Source organism: Uloborus diversus, chromosome 1 (assembly GCF_026930045.1).
Source record: "Uloborus diversus isolate 005 chromosome 1, Udiv.v.3.1, whole genome shotgun sequence".
In the NCBI taxonomy this organism is placed as follows: domain Eukaryota; kingdom Metazoa; phylum Arthropoda; class Arachnida; order Araneae; family Uloboridae; genus Uloborus; species Uloborus diversus.
The window spans coordinates 43,152,966-43,176,318 of record NC_072731.1 but is presented as its reverse complement, the minus strand read 5'-3'; the positions used below and the strand labels follow the sequence as shown (position 1 = coordinate 43,176,318).

Sequence of the window (23,353 nt, the reverse complement as noted above, 5' to 3'; positions counted from 1 at the left end):
ATGTTTTCCTCAATCACGAGTGTGTGTGTGTGTGTATGTAGGCGTGTGTGTTTATGTGTAAGGGGGGTACCCAATGAGACTCCCCGCCCTGCTCCACCCGAAGGCTTTTCAGGGAAAATGTGTTAGGGGGTTTGTGTGTATTGTGGTATGTGTGTGTAGTCATGTGTGTTTACGTCTGTGTGCAGGTATGAGTGTCTGGGTAGTTGTGTGTATGAGTGTTTGTGTGGGGGGGGATATGTATGTGTGTGTAGGCATATGTGTTTGTGTCTGTGTGCAGGCATGAGTATGTGGGTAGTTGTGTGTAGATGTGTGTGTATGCGTAAGTGTCTGTATGTATGCGTGTGTGTGTATGTGTTTGAGTGTATGTATGTGTTTGAGTGTATGTATGTGTTTGAGTGTGTGTGTGTATGGGTTTGCGTGTGTATGTGTATGTGTGTAGGCGTAAGTATGTGTGTGTTTGTGTGTGTGTGTACGTGCGTGTATGAATGCGTGTAAGTGTAGGATATGGGCGCAACCTGGAGACGGTTTTCTCTGGAGGAGCAGCATTGTGAGGCGGCCGATCGACGGTTATGCTGCAGAGGGTGCTGGCGGAAAAATAAATGATAGGACCTCAAAATGGTCAAATGAAAGCAATAAGCAATCGCGATTGCTCAAAAAAACAATAATAGTAATAATATTCTGCATGATTTCATACACATGAGGAGGTCACGAAAAACTATCCCATGTTTTAGCTCGATGAGTACATATTTTTGAATTATACAGCAAACTTAGCAGTGCAGTACATAAAACTGATTGCGTACGTTACAAACTAATAAAATAGTAGTGTGAAGTGTAATTCTAGTGTTAAGCAATAATTTATCACTCCAGTTAAGTATTTATTTCCCAACAGAGTGGTGTACGGGCTAGACAACGCTCAAACGCGCAGATACAAACCTGGCTACAGTCGGTGGACATAAAATCGGCAGCTTCCAAAACTATTGGGCATGTAGAAGCTCCTTCAAGTAATCGTTTAACTTCGAGTGCTCTTGGCAAAATTCAATGCCTAGTGCAGTTTCACATTGAATAGAGCCCATGTGCATCCATTTGGTGGGAAAAAATGATCATTCAAATTTTCTTGGAAATGCTATCCACCAAAAGAAGACGAAAGAATACCTGCATGCAATAAGGGGCGCTATATCGGGAGATCGCACTAGGTCGGCAAAAGTTTGTGCCTCTAACACAGCCCCATTAGGGAAAAAAATAAAAATAATATATATATACATTTTAAATTTTTTACTTGTTAAACTGTGCGAGTATTTTGCAATTCATCTTGTTGTACCGAATATTAAATTGGTAACATAAAGGCGAACCTTTAAAACAAATTAATTTGTGTTTAAGAAACTGTGCTGTGCGTTTACAGTCTCAAGGCCTAAGTCCCGTTTTATACAATCTAAACAGTGAAAAAAAAGAGAAAAACTATTCATATTACCTACAAGTAAAGTTAGGGATAAAAGTGAACTACAAATCAAGTACGACGGACAGGTGGATATAATTAATAAGATGTTATTATTTATTATATTCACCTTGCTATAAACCGAGTTATAATAATAGTCGCTTAACGCGTCAAAATAAGAAAACGTTTCTATCCCGGCAGCAACAACATTCAAAGAATTTAATGCTTAAATTCAGTCACTTTGGAAAATGTCTCCAACGCATTAGCAGCAACACGCTCTGCTGCTCACAACGCGGCTGCATTTGAAGACATCCAACTCAGATATGCTGTTTCGTTCAATCCGAGTGTAACTGACAAGTTGCAATGAAAGAGAAATGGACGCTTGGCTGCTTTTACCTAAGCTTTATTGCCAGTTGTCACTTCCACTAATGAAATGGATGTTCTTTATAATTGAATCTTTTATATCGATAGATACATAGACAGAATTTGAGCTTTTGGACAGAGTCATTTATTACAATACGCGTTTAATAAGCCATTACATAATTTAATTGTTGAATTTCAAGTTTGCTAGCGTAAATCATACGCTATTTTAATTCGTAAATGAATATATGATGCGCTTTATAATCGGAGAAACATAAGGGGAATTCCAGGAACAGAATTGCGTTAATTATAAATAATTTGTAACCTTAAAAGAATTTGGAATAAAATTGTCTTATGGTTAAGAATAACCTGTAATGGGAAATGCCGGATATTTCATTTAAATTATTAATGTACGCATTTCTGTTTCAAGATTTGTTACTAATATAGCTTTTCAAATTTATGAGCCCTACTTGAACTGTAGGATGTGTTAAGCTTTAGTGTAAATGTAAATAATGTTTTTTATAATGAAGAACCAAAAAAATGAGTTATACATTTCTTTTTAATCCTCATTTTAATAAGAATTTCAATTTTGAGTATTTCAATTTTGAGTCATTAATTGCATTTGTATATATTAAAAATGTATATTAGGTATCTGTTGTTAGTACCAATTTAAAATGAAATGCTTTAATCCGACATAAATTCCAAGAACTGCTGATTAAAAGTAGTGTTTAAAAAATTAATGAAAATGAAGATAAGTAAGATATGAATAAATATCTTTGTTCAACAAAGAACTAAACAAACTTAAAGCATTTCATCATTTTATTTATTTATTTCATTATTTTATTTTTTGAAAATTTAATTTTGACGTTTTTCTATTTTCTATTTACAAATAAAAATTGTTTTAACGAAATTTAAATTCTTTCCTCTGCTTTAAAAACAAACAGGTATTTTTATAACAATGATGAAAACAAAAGTTTATATAAAAATTATAGTTTATCTTTCACTTTCACAAAAGACAAAAATTAATTTTTAAAACATAGAAAATAGTACTTAAATTTCTATTTGATGAGTAGTAATCTTTAGTGAAAAAGCTTTCCTTTTCAGAAATAAGTTACTGAAAAAAAAGTTACTGAGGAAAAAAAATAACATTTATACAAAGAATTTTTTTTTTTTTTTTGCATGTTAAAAAGCAGATCACAAATAAAAGAGGGCTCAGAAAACGTTCATTTTATTTCGTGCTAATGCTTACGTTCCTATTACTGTTGGGTGGTTTCAAATAGTAACCAAAAATAGTTTCAAAGAGTCAGAAAGGAAATTACATAAATATATCCAAACGAAATATTGGTTTAACGTACATTTAGCATGATACTCTTACTGAAACAGCTTTTTTACAGACTATGTACAGTTATTTCTTTTATGTATTAGTCAAACACTTTTGGATGCATAAAACTAAACCGTACTTAGCTCGCATATTAGCACTCATACTCTCAAGAAAAAAATGCAACGGAAAAACTACACGATTTTAAGAAAACCTATGGATTTATCTCAGATATATATCAAGACGTTGTTTGTATATAATACGATTATTTATAGTATTTTTAGCTTATGCTGACTGCTTATGAACACCAGAAGATATACTATATCCCACTAATTTTATTCCTGTATTGAGATCACTTTCTGGTTCGAATGTGCCTTTTGAATAGTAGACAAAAAATGTAGACAACATGTGACAAATACAGTCTGACCACAATGAGATCAAAAGACAAACTAACCATCAAGTTTACAAGCGGAAATGGGCTCATCCATTAGTGTTCAGAGATGTCAGATTTTCCAGATGCGTGTTAGCCACTAAATTAAACAGAGTTGCATTAAAATTAATGAATCACAGGAATTACCCCCCCCCCCCCCTTTTCATGTAGACTTGTCTTACATGGACGTTTGCCAATTTCATACCATCCGTGGGCAGACAGTATCTCACCTTCTCGCTTCTGAAAGCTAAGTCTAAAGCGACTGGTTTTGATTTTTAAATGCTTTCGTTTGCCGTTGAATGAAGAGCTTACACGTGCTAATAGGACTAGGTCTTTTTTTAAATCCTCTTTTGAATTTTTAAATGATTCAAAATTATCCCCTTTCTTCTAGCTGCACACAAGTAGAAAAAATAAATTAGTAATGTTTGTTTACAGTCCTTATGTATGTTTTTAATAAATATTTAGTTAAAATGAAGTTTATAATAAATGCAGATCGTTACTACATCACATTAGGTTCTGTGGTTATTATTAGTACCAATATGTTCTGAACATTTATTACGGATATTTTAGTGAATGATTTTTTTTTTTTATTTTTTCTTTTTGCGTCTAGGACACTAAGAGTTAAAATAAATAAGTGTTTTTTGCACAGCTATGGTAGCTGTATAACTATACTGGTGTTAATCATAAACATTTGCGTATTAGTAATAAACAATGATTTAACCATACTTTGTGAATAAATCCTGCTATTTCTAAATATTGGATTTTTTCTTTCTTCCAGCTGTGTCACTAGATGAACGGAATGTGTTTTCCCATACGACGCAGAGCAGAAAACTATTATCGTCCGAGAAGGCGAAAAACTTTGCTCCCCCGTCACGCGTGAGTGACTATTGGACATTTGTTAGCCACGTGACTCCATCTTTTGACAACAATTATCCCAAAAACGTGACCACGCAGCTTGGACAAACTGTATATCTGCATTGTGTTGTCAACAATCTCGGAGATAAAACCGTGAGTAAATATTTGTATATGTTTTTAATGTATTTACAGCTATATATCTATTTACCTGAGATACTATGGAAGCATGTAAAAGCATCTGTTGGAAAAACGTATTAACCAGTGTAGTCAACCGGTTTTATAATAATTTAATTTTGAATAAAATTATGCTTTGCGGATTATGCAATTAAAATTTTCAAAGTAAGAAAACGATATTTAAATTAGTTGGTGCTTTTATTTTATTATTATTTTTTTAAACGTAACAATTTTGTAGTAAGTTTTTGTGAAAGTAATATTTAAATAACAATTTGTCACTTTTTAATTGCTACTCGTTTTTTACTTTTTTACCTCCAAATCATTAAGTCAAAACCTTAAAATTGTACGCATGTCTTTTTTCTCTGTCTCCGCGTTATTATTAGAAAGTTAGTTTTTTAATTTAATTAAAACGATGGTCTGCACTACTTTTATACATTTCTCCAATGTAAAAATGTCAAAGGGCATTTTCAAGTCTTAATAAAACCCTGGCAATATCTTTATATCTATCTGTTTTTGATAATTTAAAGTACTCTATAATATCAAATATTATTAAGTACATTAAATACAATCGATATTAAAACGTTTGCATGGCATGCGTTTATTGTTTCACTTTCTTTAAGGCTCTCCGAAGACTGCCGGCTAAAAGAAAATGAATCACTTCTAATCCTTTCACCGTCAGCAGGGCATACTTTTCGGATTATTTCAGCATACTTCTTCTACAATCTTCATTGTTTTATTATACTGAAAGAAAGCAAAAATTTAATCCTAAACAAAAAAAAATCTGCTTTTAGCATAAAGATTCCGAGTATCAACTAGCAACAAAGGAAAGATTAATGAACATTTGACTGAACAAATAATGTTGGATAGGCTCACATTTTTCTTCGGCATAAAAGATTAGAAACACAAGACTGGAAAGAAAAATTTTGAAAATCCTTCCTAATCGAAAATACTTAATATCACTTTCCTTCAACTTTAATATTGATTTTTTCCCTCGATTCAGAGTCAGTATCGATTATTTCAAAGCGTCATTTTTGTCGAACAGTGCTTTATATTTTTATTTCTTTATCCAAGCGAAAACAACTTTACGGCGGCTTATAATACGGAAATCTAGGTCAGCATAGAGTACTAAGTTTAAGAAAAAAAGGGAAAGGAGGAAGAACAATTTCCACACTAGAGTGACAATCACTTCACCACCAGTAATACACCGAGACACGCATGCTAAAAAAAATCAGTCTCAACTAATTACTCACAAAAGAATGTACATGTCTTGTAATTGCTTTTCCGATACAAGCTTAGAAAAGCTTTTTAAAGCCAAAAGTTCCAATAAAAACGCCCTAATGGTCTTTGCTTGTGTGTATTAACTTAACATTTAAATCATAGAATACATTTTGTCAACAGTAAGAGGTTTCAATTTTCTTGGGTTAGGTAAAAGGTACAGCGTTGACAAAAAATCGCATTTAAAGTCTAACTTATTATTTTTTGCTAACATTAAATATATTTCCTTGTATGTGCTAATTATATATTAGCTACCAGTTTGATCAGTTATCTTAGCTCCCTTAAGATGTTTTCCACCTCCAGTTCAGCTACTTCCTATTACGGGCTGATGAGTGCTGATAAACTGCATTCCTCGAATGAATGACTGAACTGGCCGTGTATGGCCTATGTATTTAATGTAACATTAAATATACTTCAATTGTAATGACAGATCTATCATCAATGTTGTTATATATTTTTTACCCTTCGCCTGCGGACCATATTTCAGAAAAGTTAACCAGAAATGGAGCAAAAAATATTTATATTTAATTATCTTCGATATTATAATCGGAATATTTGCACGAGGGTTTTTTTTTTTTTTTTTTTTGAAAAAATATTGCAGAACATAGCATTGCAAATAAATTGAGCTTCAAGATATGTCTTTTTTTGGACTAAAACAAAGAAACTTCGAGCTTTAGAATCCCTGTAAAACAATGGCTATTTTGTTGAAATACTAAAATCTGTGCATTTACACTAGAATTTCGACTGTCTTCGTATACCTAGAAATACGGCGAGTGAAACTTTGACCCCCTCCGGAGAAGAAATCTTCATAGTTTCCTACATAAGTTATACATTTGTAACTATTGGTTAGAAATAAACATATGTAATGTAATTGCGTTTTTTTTTTTTTTGAGGATGTGGTTGCATTTTAGAAACTAGCAGCTAATGCTCCCTTTTATGTGCAAAGCATTATAGTTTTGTCACTTTTAAGAAATACCCACTTATAGGTATAACCCTTTAGTTTGGATTTTGAAAATTACAATTTTCTTGAAAACAATCACTATGATTGAGGAAAAGTCAAAGAAAGATTACTTTTTATGAAAATGAAGAAGAGCAATTACCGAAAAACGTTAGCTTGGGGTCCAAATGACCAAATGACCCCTAACAAAATTCTAGTTTTAAAAACCTATCAAGTACTCTCCATCATTGTATCATTCCCACAATATTACCGTAATGTGGTTTGAACCAATTTTAAAGGGAATTGCAAACTTCATAAAATCCTAAAATGTTATGAAACTGACGAACGTTTCAGGGGAAAATTCCAAGACAGTTATCTCTTTGCTTTACGAAAATGGTAAATTACATATCATGAAAAAAAAAAGAATTTTAATTTCTAAATTCAACTTTAATTTGTTGATACTTTCGATTTTTTACTAAGGAAAATATTTTTATGCAATAGCATTTTCTGTAGCCAAGTCCAACTGCAACAGAAGCTTAAACACATTCATAAATTTGTGTTGTGTCACTCAGGAAGAAATAAACATTTTTCACCAGCGTATTTTCTTATGAGAATGAACAGAACAATTGCTTCCTAACAGCAACGCAAAGCACTAGACTCAAACTTCTAAAAAAAAATAGTGTTGTTGACCGCAGCCAGAAAAAAAAAACATATCAGAGCCGTTACACTGTCACGTGCATGACTCGATGATTTCACCAACATTTTATTAGAGATTCTAACATTTTAATTCAACAGGGTAAAGCACATTTTTAAAAATTTCGATTCGGTACAAAGATTCTCCTGACACAGTATCCTTTTTAATAAATAAGTTTGTTACTATAAATTTAGATTATTTGCATTTGTCACTGCGGGACATCTAAAGTCAACCTAAGTCAACCTCTTGTAGTTTGCTGAAAGCATTATTTAATATTTTTGCTCTATTTGTATAGCAATGACGATACAAATTATAGATTTTGAAAGCTAAGGTTTCAATGTATAGGAAACATATGTCATTTGTTAAGAAATAATAATTTAAACCGTCGAAAAAAAATGTGTATAAGGCCATTCCTCTGAAAACGGTCATTTCGTCCCGCACGTGACGGTTATTATATTTTATTTATAAGAAATAATTTTTCAAATTAATGGCGAAAAGTTTCGCTTAAGAAGTCAGACATGCGTTTGTGATTTCTTAAAAACCAAATTTTGTTCATTACCCTTTTAAATAAAAAATTTCAATGAAATGCATAAAGTGTCACGTGCAAGACAAAACTACCGTTTTCCTTGGAATCGTCCATCCGATTGCAGTAACTAGCGTTAGATTAGAGAAACTTAGGGGTACGAAATTGAGCACGGGGATGAAATACGAATACTTTACCTCATATGTTTCAATTATGTATATTACATCTATAAATTCACAATTAGGAGAAAAAGCAATCTTTTAGCACTTAATTTCTTTTATGTATCATTTTACTTCGCGCCAGACTTAATTGCCTCCAACAAATAAATGAGTTCGCAAAAATAAAAAACCTTGTGACCTTATTAACTAAAAATAATATATTCCAACATGACTCCAAAATGTTTTAAAATATTATCTTCTTGAGATCAATCTTGCACCTTCATAAAACAGCTTTACACAAGAGAATAACGAGTTAATCAAAATATTTTTTCTCTTCTGCAGTCTGCTAACATACTCCATTCTAGTTATTAAAAACAAGTAAACCAGCAGTGATGTAGTTGCAATAAACTCTCAACTTCCATTATAAACTGAAAATATATTTTTAGACAATTTCTAAAGCACGGCTAATGTAAAAGCATTTTTAGCCAAAAGCTAATAATCAAATTCCCAGAGCAGCACGTCACAAACTTTCAACAAATTTTGCATATCATCACCTCAAACTCAGGCCATTTTGGTTCTGAACTCGGTCTGTCATTATGTTTCTTACTTCTTTTCCATCCATAAGCGGTAATGCTTTGGAGACCAGCAGGTCCCCGAAGTAATTACATTTAGCTATAGAGTTAATATTACTTTACCTGTTTTTGGATACCTTACCATATCATTGTTCCAGAGATTGGGACAGATCTCGGCCTTCAAAACAGATACTTTATGTATGCGTTCTCTCGTTTTTTTTTTTTTTTTTTTTTTTTTTTCCAGTTTATCTGTTTTACTTTCAACAAAGGAATCTTTTCATATCACTTCATATATGTGAATAAGAAGAGTGAATTGGATTAAGAATATGATTGTGCAAAAATGACATGAATATAATCTTTAGTTCAATGTCTAAACTATATAAATATTGCATTTATTTATCATCTGACAATATATTAGCATTATTTTTTATCTGTCAAATATCATTCATGATGAAAACAAATGTGCAATAATTTTTATCATGACAATTGTACTTTGGAATTCGAATAATCAGGGCAAATTTTTGACTTAGGATGAAATAGAGGAAATACAATACTTATTTTCAAATACATGACATACTTACAGTAGTTTATTTTAGAATTGTTTTTTACGCTCCTTGTGGCAATGGCTTACTGGAAGGAAGACTTTCTGAACTGTAAGAAATATATAGAAAAATAGAGTTAATATATAACAAATAAATACCTTTGTGCTGAAACTTCAAATAATCAGTAATCCAACGTTAAGTATTGCAATTTTTTGTGCTACTTAACGTTGGATTACTGATTATTTGACAGTTAATATATATTTTAAATTTGCATTTCACTAAGTCTTAACAAAATACAAGTCGTCAGAAATCATATACGGTCGATTCTCATTAATAGGACCGCATTGGGATTGGTCCATTTTGGTTCCAATAACCACCTGGTCCGATAAAGCGAACATGCTAAACACAAAATATTTGGATGCCTTTATAATTATTGTGAGACCCATGTGTATGGTGAGTATATAAAGAAGAAAAATTGCTGTTCAAGGAATTTTTCCGTAAAAAAGTAATTTTAAAAAAGTGAATAATATTTTTGCGCTCGTTTAACAACGTATTCAGATTGATACGGTATTAGTTACTCCTTCCAGTTAGTATTGATTCAATTCAATAACCAGAAGGCGCTAAAAATAGGTAAATAAAAAATTAAGTGATAAAAAGTACTAAGCGGTCATTAAAAACTCCAATGAAATGTTTATTACGTATTATACAACTAAACATTTTGTTTTGGAAAAAAAATACATATTTTTGAATGTGCTGACTGAAGAAATTTTAAATTTAACTGAACTTTTTATCTTTGCTGGAACAATGCGGCCATTAAATGGGAGTTTCATTAACCATATTTTCTTGCTGCAATTACTGCTGAACTTAATTGACACTTAACTATAATCATCTTTGCGCATTCTTTTGATAATAATGTTAATTTAAATTGCATTATCATTGCTAAAAACATTTCAGTTCTTGAATGTTATCAATAAAACTCACTTGTTTATATTTCTCAACAAGTGAAAGGAGTATTTTTTTTATGCAGGATCACCCTCAACTATACTATCGAAGAAATCGATATAAAGAAAATAGTACAAACGATGCATTATATTTACTTCATAAAACATATTTACCTACTTACAAATACTACTAAAAGGGAGCCTCTTGCCTTAAAATTCTTTTCAGAAATAGGAAGAATATAATGCTATAAATTCCTTTTTCGTTTAAAGGTATTCAAGGAAGCAGGATTAGGTTTTATCCGGCAAAAATCTATTTGCCTGTTTTCGGCTTACGTTGTATTCTGCAGCTTTCTATTTACTATTTGCCTTCACGTAAGCCTGTAAGATCGGCTGAAAATTCCTCTTTCACAAAAGGGAAGATTTACCTTAGGCCCGCATTCCATTCTCGATTTCTTCCTCAGAAACTACAGGTCATTTGAACGATTTTTTCCATTGTTAAGATTTTCTTCAAAGCCTTCGCTATAAACAGTTGGAATGAATTCGGCTACTTCTGCAGAAAATTTCAAAGAAACGAAGTGACGAAAAATGGTTTGTTTTAATTTTAATTTTTTGCTCATAGCAGAGTTTGAGCAAACGCGTAATCAGTTCAAATTAGTCAGTTCAAGTTTACTGCAAAGTCGTCAAGTAGCAAAAATTACTTCATCAAATTGTTAATCTGTCAGATAAGATTTCTAGCATTCTCTTACTAATTAATGAGATTTTCATTCAATTGTAACATGCTTTGAATGTCATTGATCAATTAACATTGACTTAAAGAGTGAATTTTCAAGTATAATTCCCCATACTTTATGTTTCATTATGATTCGTCACAGCAGTAACATCTATGAGAATATTCAAAATGACGGATTTGCTATTATTGGACCGCTAGGTATTTTAAGAATGGACAAACTGACAAAGTGGTTCATTCAAAGAAAATCGCAAATATCATTAGTTCTTACCAAGATAGTAATCAATATTGATTTTTTTTGTTGATGAAACATTTAACAACAGAAATATAACTGGGAAAAGGATACGTCAATATAAGAAGAAAAAGCCGATATCAATTAAAATAATAAAACAAAATAATAAGACAAAATACATGTAGGCAGCAAAGAAACGCATATTTTAGCTTTTATGTTTAGTTGAAAACAAAGATTACGGTTGCTTAAGCGAATATTTTCAGTCTACTGATGTACTAAAAGCTCCCCCCCCCTTTTTTTTTGCAATCAAAAATATGCGAGGAAAAACAAAAACTGACATTTCATCCTCAGATTCGTTATTGAGAAATTCAAACATTGTAAGTGAAAAAATGATTAAAGATTTCTGATAAAATACATGAATTATAACATTTTGTTAAAACAAAAAAACCTATTTATTTATTTTGTTTTTTTGTCGAAAAATATATTCTATAATGGCAGCAAAGCATGCAATCCTTACAATTTTGGACAATTTTATACTTCCTAAGTATGTTCACATGCAATTGAGACATTTATGTTTTTTTTTCTTTGTTTTGCTTCTAGGGTTTTTTTTCCTTATGCTTTACCATCACCAGTATAGAACACACACACTTTTCCCCGGAATTTATCGATCTTAGCTAGCATGATACATCTTGGATAGTAACTGTCATCAGACTACTCTGGCAAGTTGTAGCAGCAGATCAAAACGAAAAAAATAATAATAAAAAATCTCAAACACATGAATCACGGGTCCATGCCTAAACCCTAATAGACATCTCTACTCTTCTTTTTCATTCTTTCCCAAAACAAGAAACTGGACAAGCGACTAAAATGACATTTTCTGATAGTTCATATTTCATGTCAGAGCGACGGCTAAATCGACAACTTGGGGAGCAATCAATTGCAATACAAACAATCGAAGGAAAATTTTCAGATATATTTCCTTCTTTCCTTAAGTCATAAATTATTTTATCTCTACTATGTTTCCTTATCCTTATAAACTAAGAAAAGACGTACAATATTATTTTTATTCATTTTGATTTGAAAATTACGTCTCAGATACTGTTTGTGTGGTATGTAATATTAATTTACTAGAGATTCCCTTCACGGCTTTGACCATATTAGAAAATTAAAAAAAAATTGGTTCACCTGTAAAAAATTAATGATGAATTTCTCGCCAATATGCTATGTTAATTTGCTCGTCCATGGTATGGTACTTTACTCGTCTATGTTAGGGTTATTATCTGGGTAAAATAGGCTTAAAATTAGAATAGAAAAAGAACGATTTTTCAAAAAATCGCTTCGAGGTGCTCCTCCGTCTATGCTACGAACTAATTTTGTGCCAAATTTCATGAAAATCTGTCGAACGGTCTATGTGCTATGAGCGTAACAGAAAAACAGAGGTCCAGACATCCAGACACACACATTTTCAGCTTTGTTATTAGTAAAGATTAAGTTCAACGTCGTATTGTCGTATCAATTATTTTAAAAACATTTTTTGAAAATGAAACAATATATATATATATATATATATATATATATATATATATATATATATATATATATATATTACTAAACAATTTTAAAAGGCCAGATTTTCCCTAAGTAATGTCATAACATAATAAAAAGGTTTTCCAAAAAATTAAACCGAAATAAAATAAAGAGAAAAAAACATTGCAATTAAAAATTTCTTTGATTTAAAATAACCGCATTTCTTTGAACGAAGATTGCAAAACGTAAAACAAAACTCATTTTTTTTCTGCTCACTTTTTTTAAAAATAAAATCGAATAATGTTTGATTTTTAGTTGCAAATAATGATGCGCCCTATCTTTTCTTACTTAAAACTAGGAAAAAAATGTCAAGTGTGACATTTATATCTTGCGATTTTAATTCTTGAGGAGACACAAATGGAAATATATGACTCAATTGGACCATCGTGTACTTAAAAAATAAAACTATTCTTTACAAATACATTTAAAATCAGAGAAAACTTTATCAAGTTTATATGGTAGAGGATTAATGGTATGCCTCGAGAAAAACCAATTAGTCTAATTAGGTTCATAATTCTCCAATCCAAAAAACTGCCCTTTTTTTCATCCTCTTTTTTCATTTGCTTATAAAAAGAGAGAATCTTGATTGTATGCAGTATTCTTATACAATTATCAGTGTTAGAACATTCCGGGTAATTTCGCTTCCTGTATTGAGATCTTAGATAAAAGAGAAACTTTCTCACCTTATTAATCTCAGAGAGAATGTTGATAATTTATATTTATAGTTTTTCAGTATCACATTAACTTCAGAGTAACTTCAGATATTGTATATGATTCTTAGGTTAAGCGTATCTCAACTGACGTCGTAATTACTTAGATGATAGCATAAAAGAGATGAAAATGATAGTATTCAAATGTAGGCAAAATGACTGTGTGGACTTGTTTCCCCATAAAAAAATTTGAAACAGTGCTTATATGTATCAAAGAAGCTGAAATCGACGGATGTGTCTAACCTTTCGCATATTTCCCTTTTCAAGATGTTTGCGATTGAATTACAGAACATAATGGAACATTTCGGTAGCGTACGTTTTAGTAGTTAATTTGACCACCGATGAATTGGAAAGGCAAAATCCCGGTTTAAAAGTGAAAACGGATGCATCTATTAGTTTTAAGAGTGGTAATTTAGTCTTTACGGGTGTGAACTTTTGCCTCTAAATTAATTAGATGCTGTTTTATAAGAAGGCAGTTCGTTCACGGTAATAGCTTTTAATCGAGTAACGGTAATAGCTATATTTAAACTAAATTTAAACAACAATTTTTTTACAACATATTTTTGAGTTTACCATTTTGCTTTTACATTTCTGGACAAAATGAAAGCATTTCATTTTCTTTTTGTTGCTTCCATGGAAGTTCCAGTTAGTTGTTCCCTCATTTTCAACTTCGAGAATTTAATAAATTAATAAGGATCTGCTGACATTACAAAAATGAAAATTACATTGCTGTTTCCCTGTCTTCCCAGCTATATTCATTCAGATGGAATCATGTTATTTTGGCCGCTTGCCAGATTTCACGCATTTCGTAGTTAGAATGTAGCTATATAATACTTATGAGAGTTTCTGTGGTCATTCTCTAAAATTTCGAATTAGATTTCTACTTCTATAATCAATTTCTGTGTCCATGTATAAAGTAGTCAAATTTTAGTTTTAATATTTAAAAATTTTATGTTTTTTTTTTTTTTTGGATCGTATCCGATACACTAACGACATTGAAAGGTACCATTTGTGCTATAGTTCAATCGCGTATAACTCGAAAATGAGAAAGTTGTAAAAAACTAGACATGCACTATCGGATTCAACTCTTTATATATATATATATATATATATATATATATATATATATATATATATATATATATATATATATATATATATATATATATATATATATATATATATATATATATATATATATATATATATATATATATATATATATATATATATATATATATATAAGAGAATTACCATGCTTTAATTTTTTTCTGGAAGATCAAGTTCATACCGTCCCCTCGTAACTAGTTATTGTTTCAAAAAACTTAATATGTTTTTTTAAAGCTAAGATAATTTTTTGCATGGTTGCCACAACGCATAAGTTAGAAATATAGAAAGCTACCACAGAAGTTATCCATTTCCGGAGAAAAACATATCTGAAATTCAAATATTCGCAATCGGGGTATCTTTCTATTTTTTTCTTTAATATTCATTAAGACATTGGAGAAAAGCTAACTTCTTAATCCAAGCTACCTTGTTTTTCAGTTTATTCTACTTTTTTTAATCTTTCAAATAAGACTCAGTATAAAATAAAATTTAACTCGAAAAAAAAGAGGGAAAGTTTTTTTTAAATGGAAAAAAAAAACTTTCACGTTTCTGAATTGTATGAATTAGCATGGCCATTTCAGTTTTATTCGTGTCTATCGTCTTCTCGTTTCTAAGTAGCACTTAGTACATGAATTTTCAATCAATACTAGATAGTTAACTCAACACAAAACAAAAACTAAAATTAAATAAAATAGACAAACTGTTCTTAAAGGTCATCTTCTCCTTTATCAGCTTCAGCAAAGAGGAGAAACACTGCTGTAAGAAAGAAGTTTGAATATCTAAGAGACAGCTAAAAACAACCAGGCTTACGCATTTTCTGAAGCACGATTTATCAAAATGAATTGAATAAATACATAGATAAAATTAATAATTAAAAATAAAGAATACCTCTATATTTAATAGAATCGAAAAAAAAATGTGAAAGGTTTCAAACTGTACAATAAAACCCCTTTAATACGGACACTAACGGGACAAGTTTTTTGTCTACAATAGAGGGGTGTTCGCAGGAGAAGGGTTTAATAATGTTATTTGAATCGGGGAATTACAAAATGTCCGTATAAGAGGGGTGTCCACACTTGAGAAGTTTTACTGTACTTACATTTAAGTATGCATTAAAAGCATTAAAAAAAAAATCCGGATCTCAGTTTGTTGTGATGAAAAAGGCCTGTACAAGTTTTTAAAGGCATTAAAGTTTATACAGTTTTTAGGATAAGTTATTGCCCTAAAGGTTTTTAAATATAAAAGCATAAGTTACCACCAAATACTGGTTGGTGATAATTTTAAGGTATTCTAAGCAAATAATTGCTGTTGAAAAATCCTTATCTAGCATATGATAGGTAGCTGTCTAAAATGGATTCTTTTACAAGTTTTTATTTATTCAGAAAAAAAAAATGGTTGTAGTTTCTTGAATTAAAAAAAAAAAAAATGTATTCCCGAAGTTTTGCTCGTCGTCATTTTCTGGCACTGAGATTAAGGCGGTTAGTTGAATCAACTATTCCAAAATAATGTCCGTCAACTAGTTGACTAACGTTTTTCACTGTATTTACTAGATGCAACTAAGTTGAATGAACTGTTTTTCTCGAAAAAAAGAGAACGTAAAAAAAAAATCATTTCCCACACCACTGGATTAAGAAATATTTATTCGAGTAGCTTCTATTGATTCAACTAAGTTTCCTCGTGCATGGTTCCACTAGATGACGCTGACGCTTTACGAGACTTGATAATTCATGAATTTTCCGTATTAAAACGACGCAACTATGATCTGTTCCTGAAATTCTCGAAAATTTTGAAATTTCTTATGTCGCATGTTGACCGCAAAGGCACTGAACCCAATTATGTGCATCCACCAATCAATGACAACGTATCGTAATGAAAAAGGATGACAGAGGGATTGCTTGTAGCGCCCTCTGTGTTGCCACGAGTTTCAGCGATCGTCACGGCCTATGACCGTAAGCGAAATTTAGTACGGCAATACCTTGTGTGACGGAAGCCTGTTAGAGGGAATTAATATTTGCCCTTAATTTATTTCATAATGAAGCTAGTAAATATACATTAATACATCCTTTGTTGAATTCACCTTCAACAAATAATATTTATCCACTGAAAAACACGTTTGAAAGAGCTATTTTAATTTATCGTTATTATTTTCTCGAAAAAGAAACTTTTCTTACCCGGCATCTCAGACGCAAAATAAGCATGTGTTTTGCTTTTTTTTAAATTATTATTCTTATTTTTTAAATTATTATTTTAATTCAATTTACAGGTTACTTTTTTTCCCTCCTTCCTTTTATTTTTTTTTTCAATTTTTTTTTCATTTATTTTTTGTTATTTTTACTATTTTGAATCGAATTATACAAGGAAAACTTCATTGCGAGTGTTTGCAATTACTTACTTAAAGCCCTTTTTAAAAATGCAAATACAGGTATTTTAAACTTATAAATTACACTGTGCACTTATCTTTCTTCTACCGAATAACAAAAAAACTAATCCAAACGGGACATTTATAACTTGCAATTTTTTAATCTTGGAAAGAGGCAAATGTAAATATATGACTCAATAGCTCCCTCATGAGCTAAAATGAGAAAACTATCCTCCATAAATCTATTTAGTAACAGAAAATTTCATCAGGTTTTTATGGGAATGGGTTAATGGTGTGCCTCGAGAAAAACCAATTAGCCTAATTAGGTTCATAATTTTCCCAATCTGAAAAACTCTGCTTTTATTTTTTTCCTTACTTTCTAGTCAGTAAAAAAGAGAGAGAAAGAATCGATTGTGCTCGATATTCTTTCACAATTATCAGTGGTAGAACGTTCTAGATAATTATACTTCCTGCTTTGAGAACTTGGGTAAAAGTGAAACCTCATCGCCTTATTAATCCCAGGATATTACACAGAGAATTTATCTTTACAATGTTTTAACTGCGCTTGAAATGAAATCTTGATTTCTGATAATATTTCTGATACTTAAGATATTCTTTTGTTATTTTAATGTAGCATTTACTAAGGAGCGGACGCAAGAGTATGATAATAAGTTTATGCAAATACCAAGCGTTCTGTATGTTAATTACTAAACATATGAACTTAACATTGCTGAATAGTGGTCTAAACTATGCAAAAAGTCATGAAATTGCTATAATATAACAAATACAAATTCATTTTTTTTTAAATATTTTTATTAGATAAAAAGAAAAAAATAATAGAGTAAACTTAAGGGGATGTCCACAAATGATGTCACATTTTGAGGAAGTTGGTACGTGAACCCTTTTGTCACGATCTGTCACGCGAAATAGTGGCAGTTTGTGAAAAAGTAAGGGACGAGTAATAAGATGTGTTATATCACGCATATGTTTTTAGAAATATTTTTACATAAAAATTCCTGACAAGTGTTAAATAAAGGTGGGGGACAATGCGTGACAATACGTGGAGTGGGGCTAAAAATAGTGAAAAAACTAATATCATTTTTAGATAATCCCTAATAGAAACAAAACCAAGGTTTCGGTCCACGTGTTTTTACCATAGAGTCATTTTTTACAATATGTACAAAAATTATTCTGTGATACAGAAATATCTATTTCTGGTTTCTATTAGTTATTCAAAAAATATCCCGTCGTCAATTCATTTCCTTTTATAAATTTATATTCAACTGAGGAGTCACAGTGAACGTTTCTTCTCACCATTTAATAATATTTGTACAATAGATAGGTAAACCTCGTTATCACGTCACTCTCGGGACTGTCTAGAACGTCATCCTAGCGACGTATTGACCGAAATAGCTTAAAAATGCATAAATATTCACAATATTTTGTTATTTTGTAACATAATTACAGATTTAACAATTAAATAAATAATAATACTTTAGTATATAATTAGATTTAATTAACATAGTTTTAGATTATTGTAGAAGGCAACAAAAGGCTAAAAAATATTTTTTTTAAATAGTTATATAAAAATATTTTATTTTTTGTATATTACTCTAAGCTACTTTGAAATACGGATTTGTTTAACTTTTTGAACGACGATTTAAACAATTGCACTTTGTAAGAAAGTTTATTTAAGTGAAAAAGTCTAATCACTATCTTCCGAACAAGGAAGAACGCTTTCTAAATATTTTCAATATTGTAAGGTTGTATGCTGCTTGTCAATCTGAGCTCAATTTTAGCTCTTTATCTCATGAGAGTGGATTACTAAGACCTACAAAAATGTCTTTGCTACTACGCCAGAAAGTGGCTTAAGGTATTCAGGGTCTTTCTTTTCTCCTCCTATTCTCTAGTCTGGATTTAAAACGCACCTGCCTTACAGTATTTTCTTTTAGTGACTCATGTCAAAGTTAAATCTGTCAATTTCAGAACGTTTATATACTCCCCGTTATTATTGAGGTACAACGCATATCGTACAGTTATACAAGTGTCTCATAGCTAGTCAGAAATTCCTACAATAAACCTTTTCAGATTTAAAAATTAGTTTACTGAAAGTGTTTTAATTGTAAAGAGAAATTCGTTCCTGTCAAAGCATTCAAAAGTGTTGTGGTAACCGGTGCGTAACTATAAATTATTGTCGTGTAATCTTGATCCACTGAACATTAAGATTATACGCCAGTTCGGAACTTGGAAGAAGCAACGTGAGATCCGGAGTGTCTTAAAATCCACCGAGATAACGAGGTTTGATTGATAAAATTGCTTTTAATAAATAGTTTGCAAATGTTGATTTTTTTTAAGATCAGTAGGACCTCTGGATTTAGCTCAAAAGTTACAGTCCGTAATTATAGCTTCAATTTCCAAAATTGTTTTCTTTGGCAACTCTCATTTCGGAAAAAATCTTGAGCTTTACTACATTTTAACATTTTATTGTGGTATATTTTTCCGCTGAACTATTTTGCTGACTATTATATTGAATTATATAATCAAGGTTAAATTCTGGAATTTTCTGCCGATAACCTCCATAAGTGAAATCCTTGGGAGTCTATACAAACAACAGGGAAACGTTGGAATTTAACGCTTTTTTTAGTCCATTTTTTTCAGCGGAAACCAAATAAGCTAGTGTGTACAATAAAACTAGAGTAAAAAAAGAGAGAGAGAGAGAGAAATAGAGAGAGAAAAAAACTTGCAGATACTGCTCTGTTCCTGTCCACGGCATAATAAATATATAATATGTGTGTGTGGTTTTACAATTTCCATTCTAGTTCTAGTATTTACTTGTAACCTTGCTTTTGTTTGTGCATATATGTAAGCAAGAGCAAGAGAATCTACGAGTACGAATTTCGGAAATTTATTCTATCAAGCCAAGAACTTTGAAAAATAAAACGCTGCGGTACACTCTCAGTTCCAAACTTATGTGCACGTGTCTTAGGCACAGAATTCCCCTTTAGTATCAACGGTGCTTGTTACATAGAGCTCAGGAAGAGCTACTTTGCAGCATACATATTAATAAGACTTAGAGGAGAAAAGCTAGTTTTTCCCCTGATGTACTAGCAGGCATGGAGTCTTCGCGCTGAAAGGAGGATTGAATTTTTCGTCGCCGTCATAAAATATTGAAGACATTTATGTGAGAAGGTTTAACTTTTGGAAAGGTGATGGATAGCGAAGAATTTTTTATTACTTCTTCCAATTTTTGCTTTTTGGAAGCCTACAACTTTTATGTCTTTTTATTAAACAGTAACTTTTTCTGCCTTACAAAATCCTAGATTTACAGAATCATCTACAGAAGTTTCTGTTGTAAGAGAAGAACAAAAATTATTTTGGTAGCAAGTTATCTAAAGTCATTAAAAACGTTATTAATGTGAAACAAAGCTCTTTTTTATTATTTTTCTGTATCTTTTATGTAGAAGAAATCATTCCATGAGAGAAAATTGACGGATTTGCACGTTATGAGCTGTGCTGTGTCCAATATGATCATTTTTGGAAGTTGTCTGTCTGTATGTGTGTAACCAATTTTTGTGCCCGCTCTAGAGCTTTAAGTTTGTTTTTAAAGATTTCTTTCATTAATATTGGATGGGTTGAGAAATAATGGTGAAAAATTAAATGTGATTCATCTGTATGAATGCAACAGATAATTTACTAGGATTATTGTATTTAAAAATTATCAAGTAAATAAATATCGTGCAATTAATTGCGTAATACTTCAATCCCATCATTGCAGCAGATAAATTATGAACTATTTCTTCAAATTCATAATAGCACCATAACACGCAATAAGAGAAAAATTTTCCAATTTGTGAAAACTAGTTAACCGATTCATCTAAATAATTGATTTCGTTTCTTGGCAAAATTACAAACACATTTCCGTTTCTAACTAATTAAGCAAATCCAAACGTATGCGAGAGCTAAAACTGTCGAGTTACGGCGGTATAAATGTTATATATTGCGAAATAAAGTTTAATGCATGCAGAAGAGAATTAAATTCACTTTCCTAACGATTGTTGCCGAGGAGCAATATTTTAGGAACATTCTTCGCAATTCTAGAATTTGCATCTCTAATTTCGTTTATGCTCAAAATTGGAAAATGTGGTCTCGGGAAATAAAGCTTGAAAACAGAATCAAAGGATACTGCTTAAAACAATTACTATTTCCAGGATCTTAAAATGCTACATTGTAACACCCTTTGAATTATGATTTTGATTTTCGTATCATGCAGCCGATCACGTACATATGAGCTACCACTGCGTAGTTTCTGCTATAAAGCAAAGTTTATTCTTTGAAATTTTATCGGCATAACTTTCCTTTTGTTAGATGATGCGCAATGCTAAGAAAACATGTGTTCATTCCTGTGAATATGCAAAACATTTTGTAACAAGTATTGTAAGATATAAACATTTGGTTTGAATAAATGTGAAGTTTTAATCTTCATTCTCTTAAGCTATATCGATTGGAAACTGTAGACTGGTCATAGGTTAATGATGTGTACTGGCGTGGACAGGTAAACGGGATTATATACAGAAAAAAAGGTTTCGAGCTATTTTAAGAAACACGTTTCAAATACAATACTAACAATAGGGAACTGTAAGAATTACATTCTTTGGGCGCTTTTTTATCCAGCGAAAACCAGATAAGTAAGCTTGTACAGTAAAGCTATAATAGAAAAGATGTACGAAATTTCAGAAAATGAAAAATGAACTTATATATGAGTACAAATGCGTGTATACAAGTACCTCAGGTGATAGAAGAAGATTTAACTTACAGGATAACGTTGATAAGCGTGTGAAATCACGTAGTATGAACTGACGGTAGAAAAGCAGCGTCATCTAACAGACAGTCAGTCTGCGTCAAGTTTGAGTTTAGAGATAATGTCTGCTTGCAAGGTTCATTTGGTAATCACCAAAACGTCAGTGATGACAAAATGTATTTGACAGAGCTGCAGATCATCTTTCAACGATTCCGGGTAAATTTGGAAACATCAGTCCCGCGCACAAGTCATTTAAACTACACATACAAGCACATACGTCCTACTCTATCGTATCTCCGAAAATGACAACAAAAAACTCCAACAGTAGACTTATGCTTGAAAGGGCGAGTTTGTTTCTCAAACGGGTTCAATTTTCTTTGCCCACCGCAATACCTTCACTCGGAACTTTGTTTTAATGTCACACACACACATCTTTACAAAATTTATTATATTTGATAAACATTAATATTTTTATGAAACTGATAGTAATGTGTTTTGATTTTTACTCACATTAGACTAATAGTTTACATTTCTGTAGAAGTCTCGTAACCTGGTAACTTAATAGTATTTTATTCGTATGTTTAATCTCCGCTGGGGAGTTACTTGTTATCATCATTGGCATTATTGAACAAATAAAAAATCGACGTTATTTTGCTGGTCAGTTCGTTTATTTTGATTTCGAAACACAAAATTGCTATAACACTATGATAGTTTAAAACTTTATCTTGGAACACAGGAGTGTCTTTATAAACAAATAAATAAAAAGCTCTGAGACCAAAATAGCTAAAGATAACGGAAGCACATTTTAAATTATACATTAGCAGTTCAAGCTGTTTTTACATAGCTCACAGATGCTCTATGCGTGAACCTTTGGTTAGACGGCATGCATCAATGCGGTAATACAGCTTTTGACACATTACACTCTTATTGACAGCACGTGAAATCAATTAACGCTATTCTACTAAATCGCGTCTCACAGGGGAAAATAAATCAGTGTTTTATATCCACACCTCAAGAAACGTACAAAAGGAGGTACGTATAACCATATTATTCATAACCACATTAATAGCCTTTGCTCTTAATATGGTTGATACTACCTTATTTAGAAAGATTACGGCTGGAATTTTGGATTAGTGCGTTGTTATATGCCATACCATGCTTGAGCGTGTAAAACCTGTAAGATATGCAAATAAACATGAATTGTTTATGTGACATTTCAAACGCGTTTTTCCCTACATTCATCTTAGAGTTTAAATATAGAGTATGCGTCATCATCTGCAATGAAGCTCATGCCATAACATGATAATTTGATAATATTTTTTGGTAATATTTGACATGTCGGGATATTCTTTATTTGGACAAGGCTTAACAGGATCCGGTTATTTATTTGTTTTACTGGTAAGACTGTCATTTCAGGGGAATGAAGAAACGAAAAAGTTGTTAACAATGAATGAATTAATCCATTGGAGGTAGGGTTGAAATTTCAACTATCAAATTAACAACAAACATGCAATTGCTTCGTTCAAATGTAGAAGCAATTTTTTCCCCTCAATCCTTGATGGGCGATTTTATAGTTATAAATAACGAGAAGTAGACTAAATTACTCTTAATTATTTTTACTT

The 23,353-nt window shown here is 31.3% G+C and overlaps 1 protein-coding gene across 2 annotated transcripts in view; it reads left to right on the top strand.

The window, feature by feature from the left end:
* Positions 1-23,353, top strand: part of LOC129229497 (fibroblast growth factor receptor-like 1) — a 501,396-nt gene that overhangs the window by 371,267 nt on the left and 106,776 nt on the right. For both annotated transcript variants that reach the window (XM_054863817.1, XM_054863824.1), the window contains exon 2: positions 4,319-4,548. In XM_054863817.1, the coding sequence (XP_054719792.1) occupies positions 4,319-4,548 (230 nt within the window). The remainder of the gene's footprint in view (positions 1-4,318; positions 4,549-23,353) is intronic.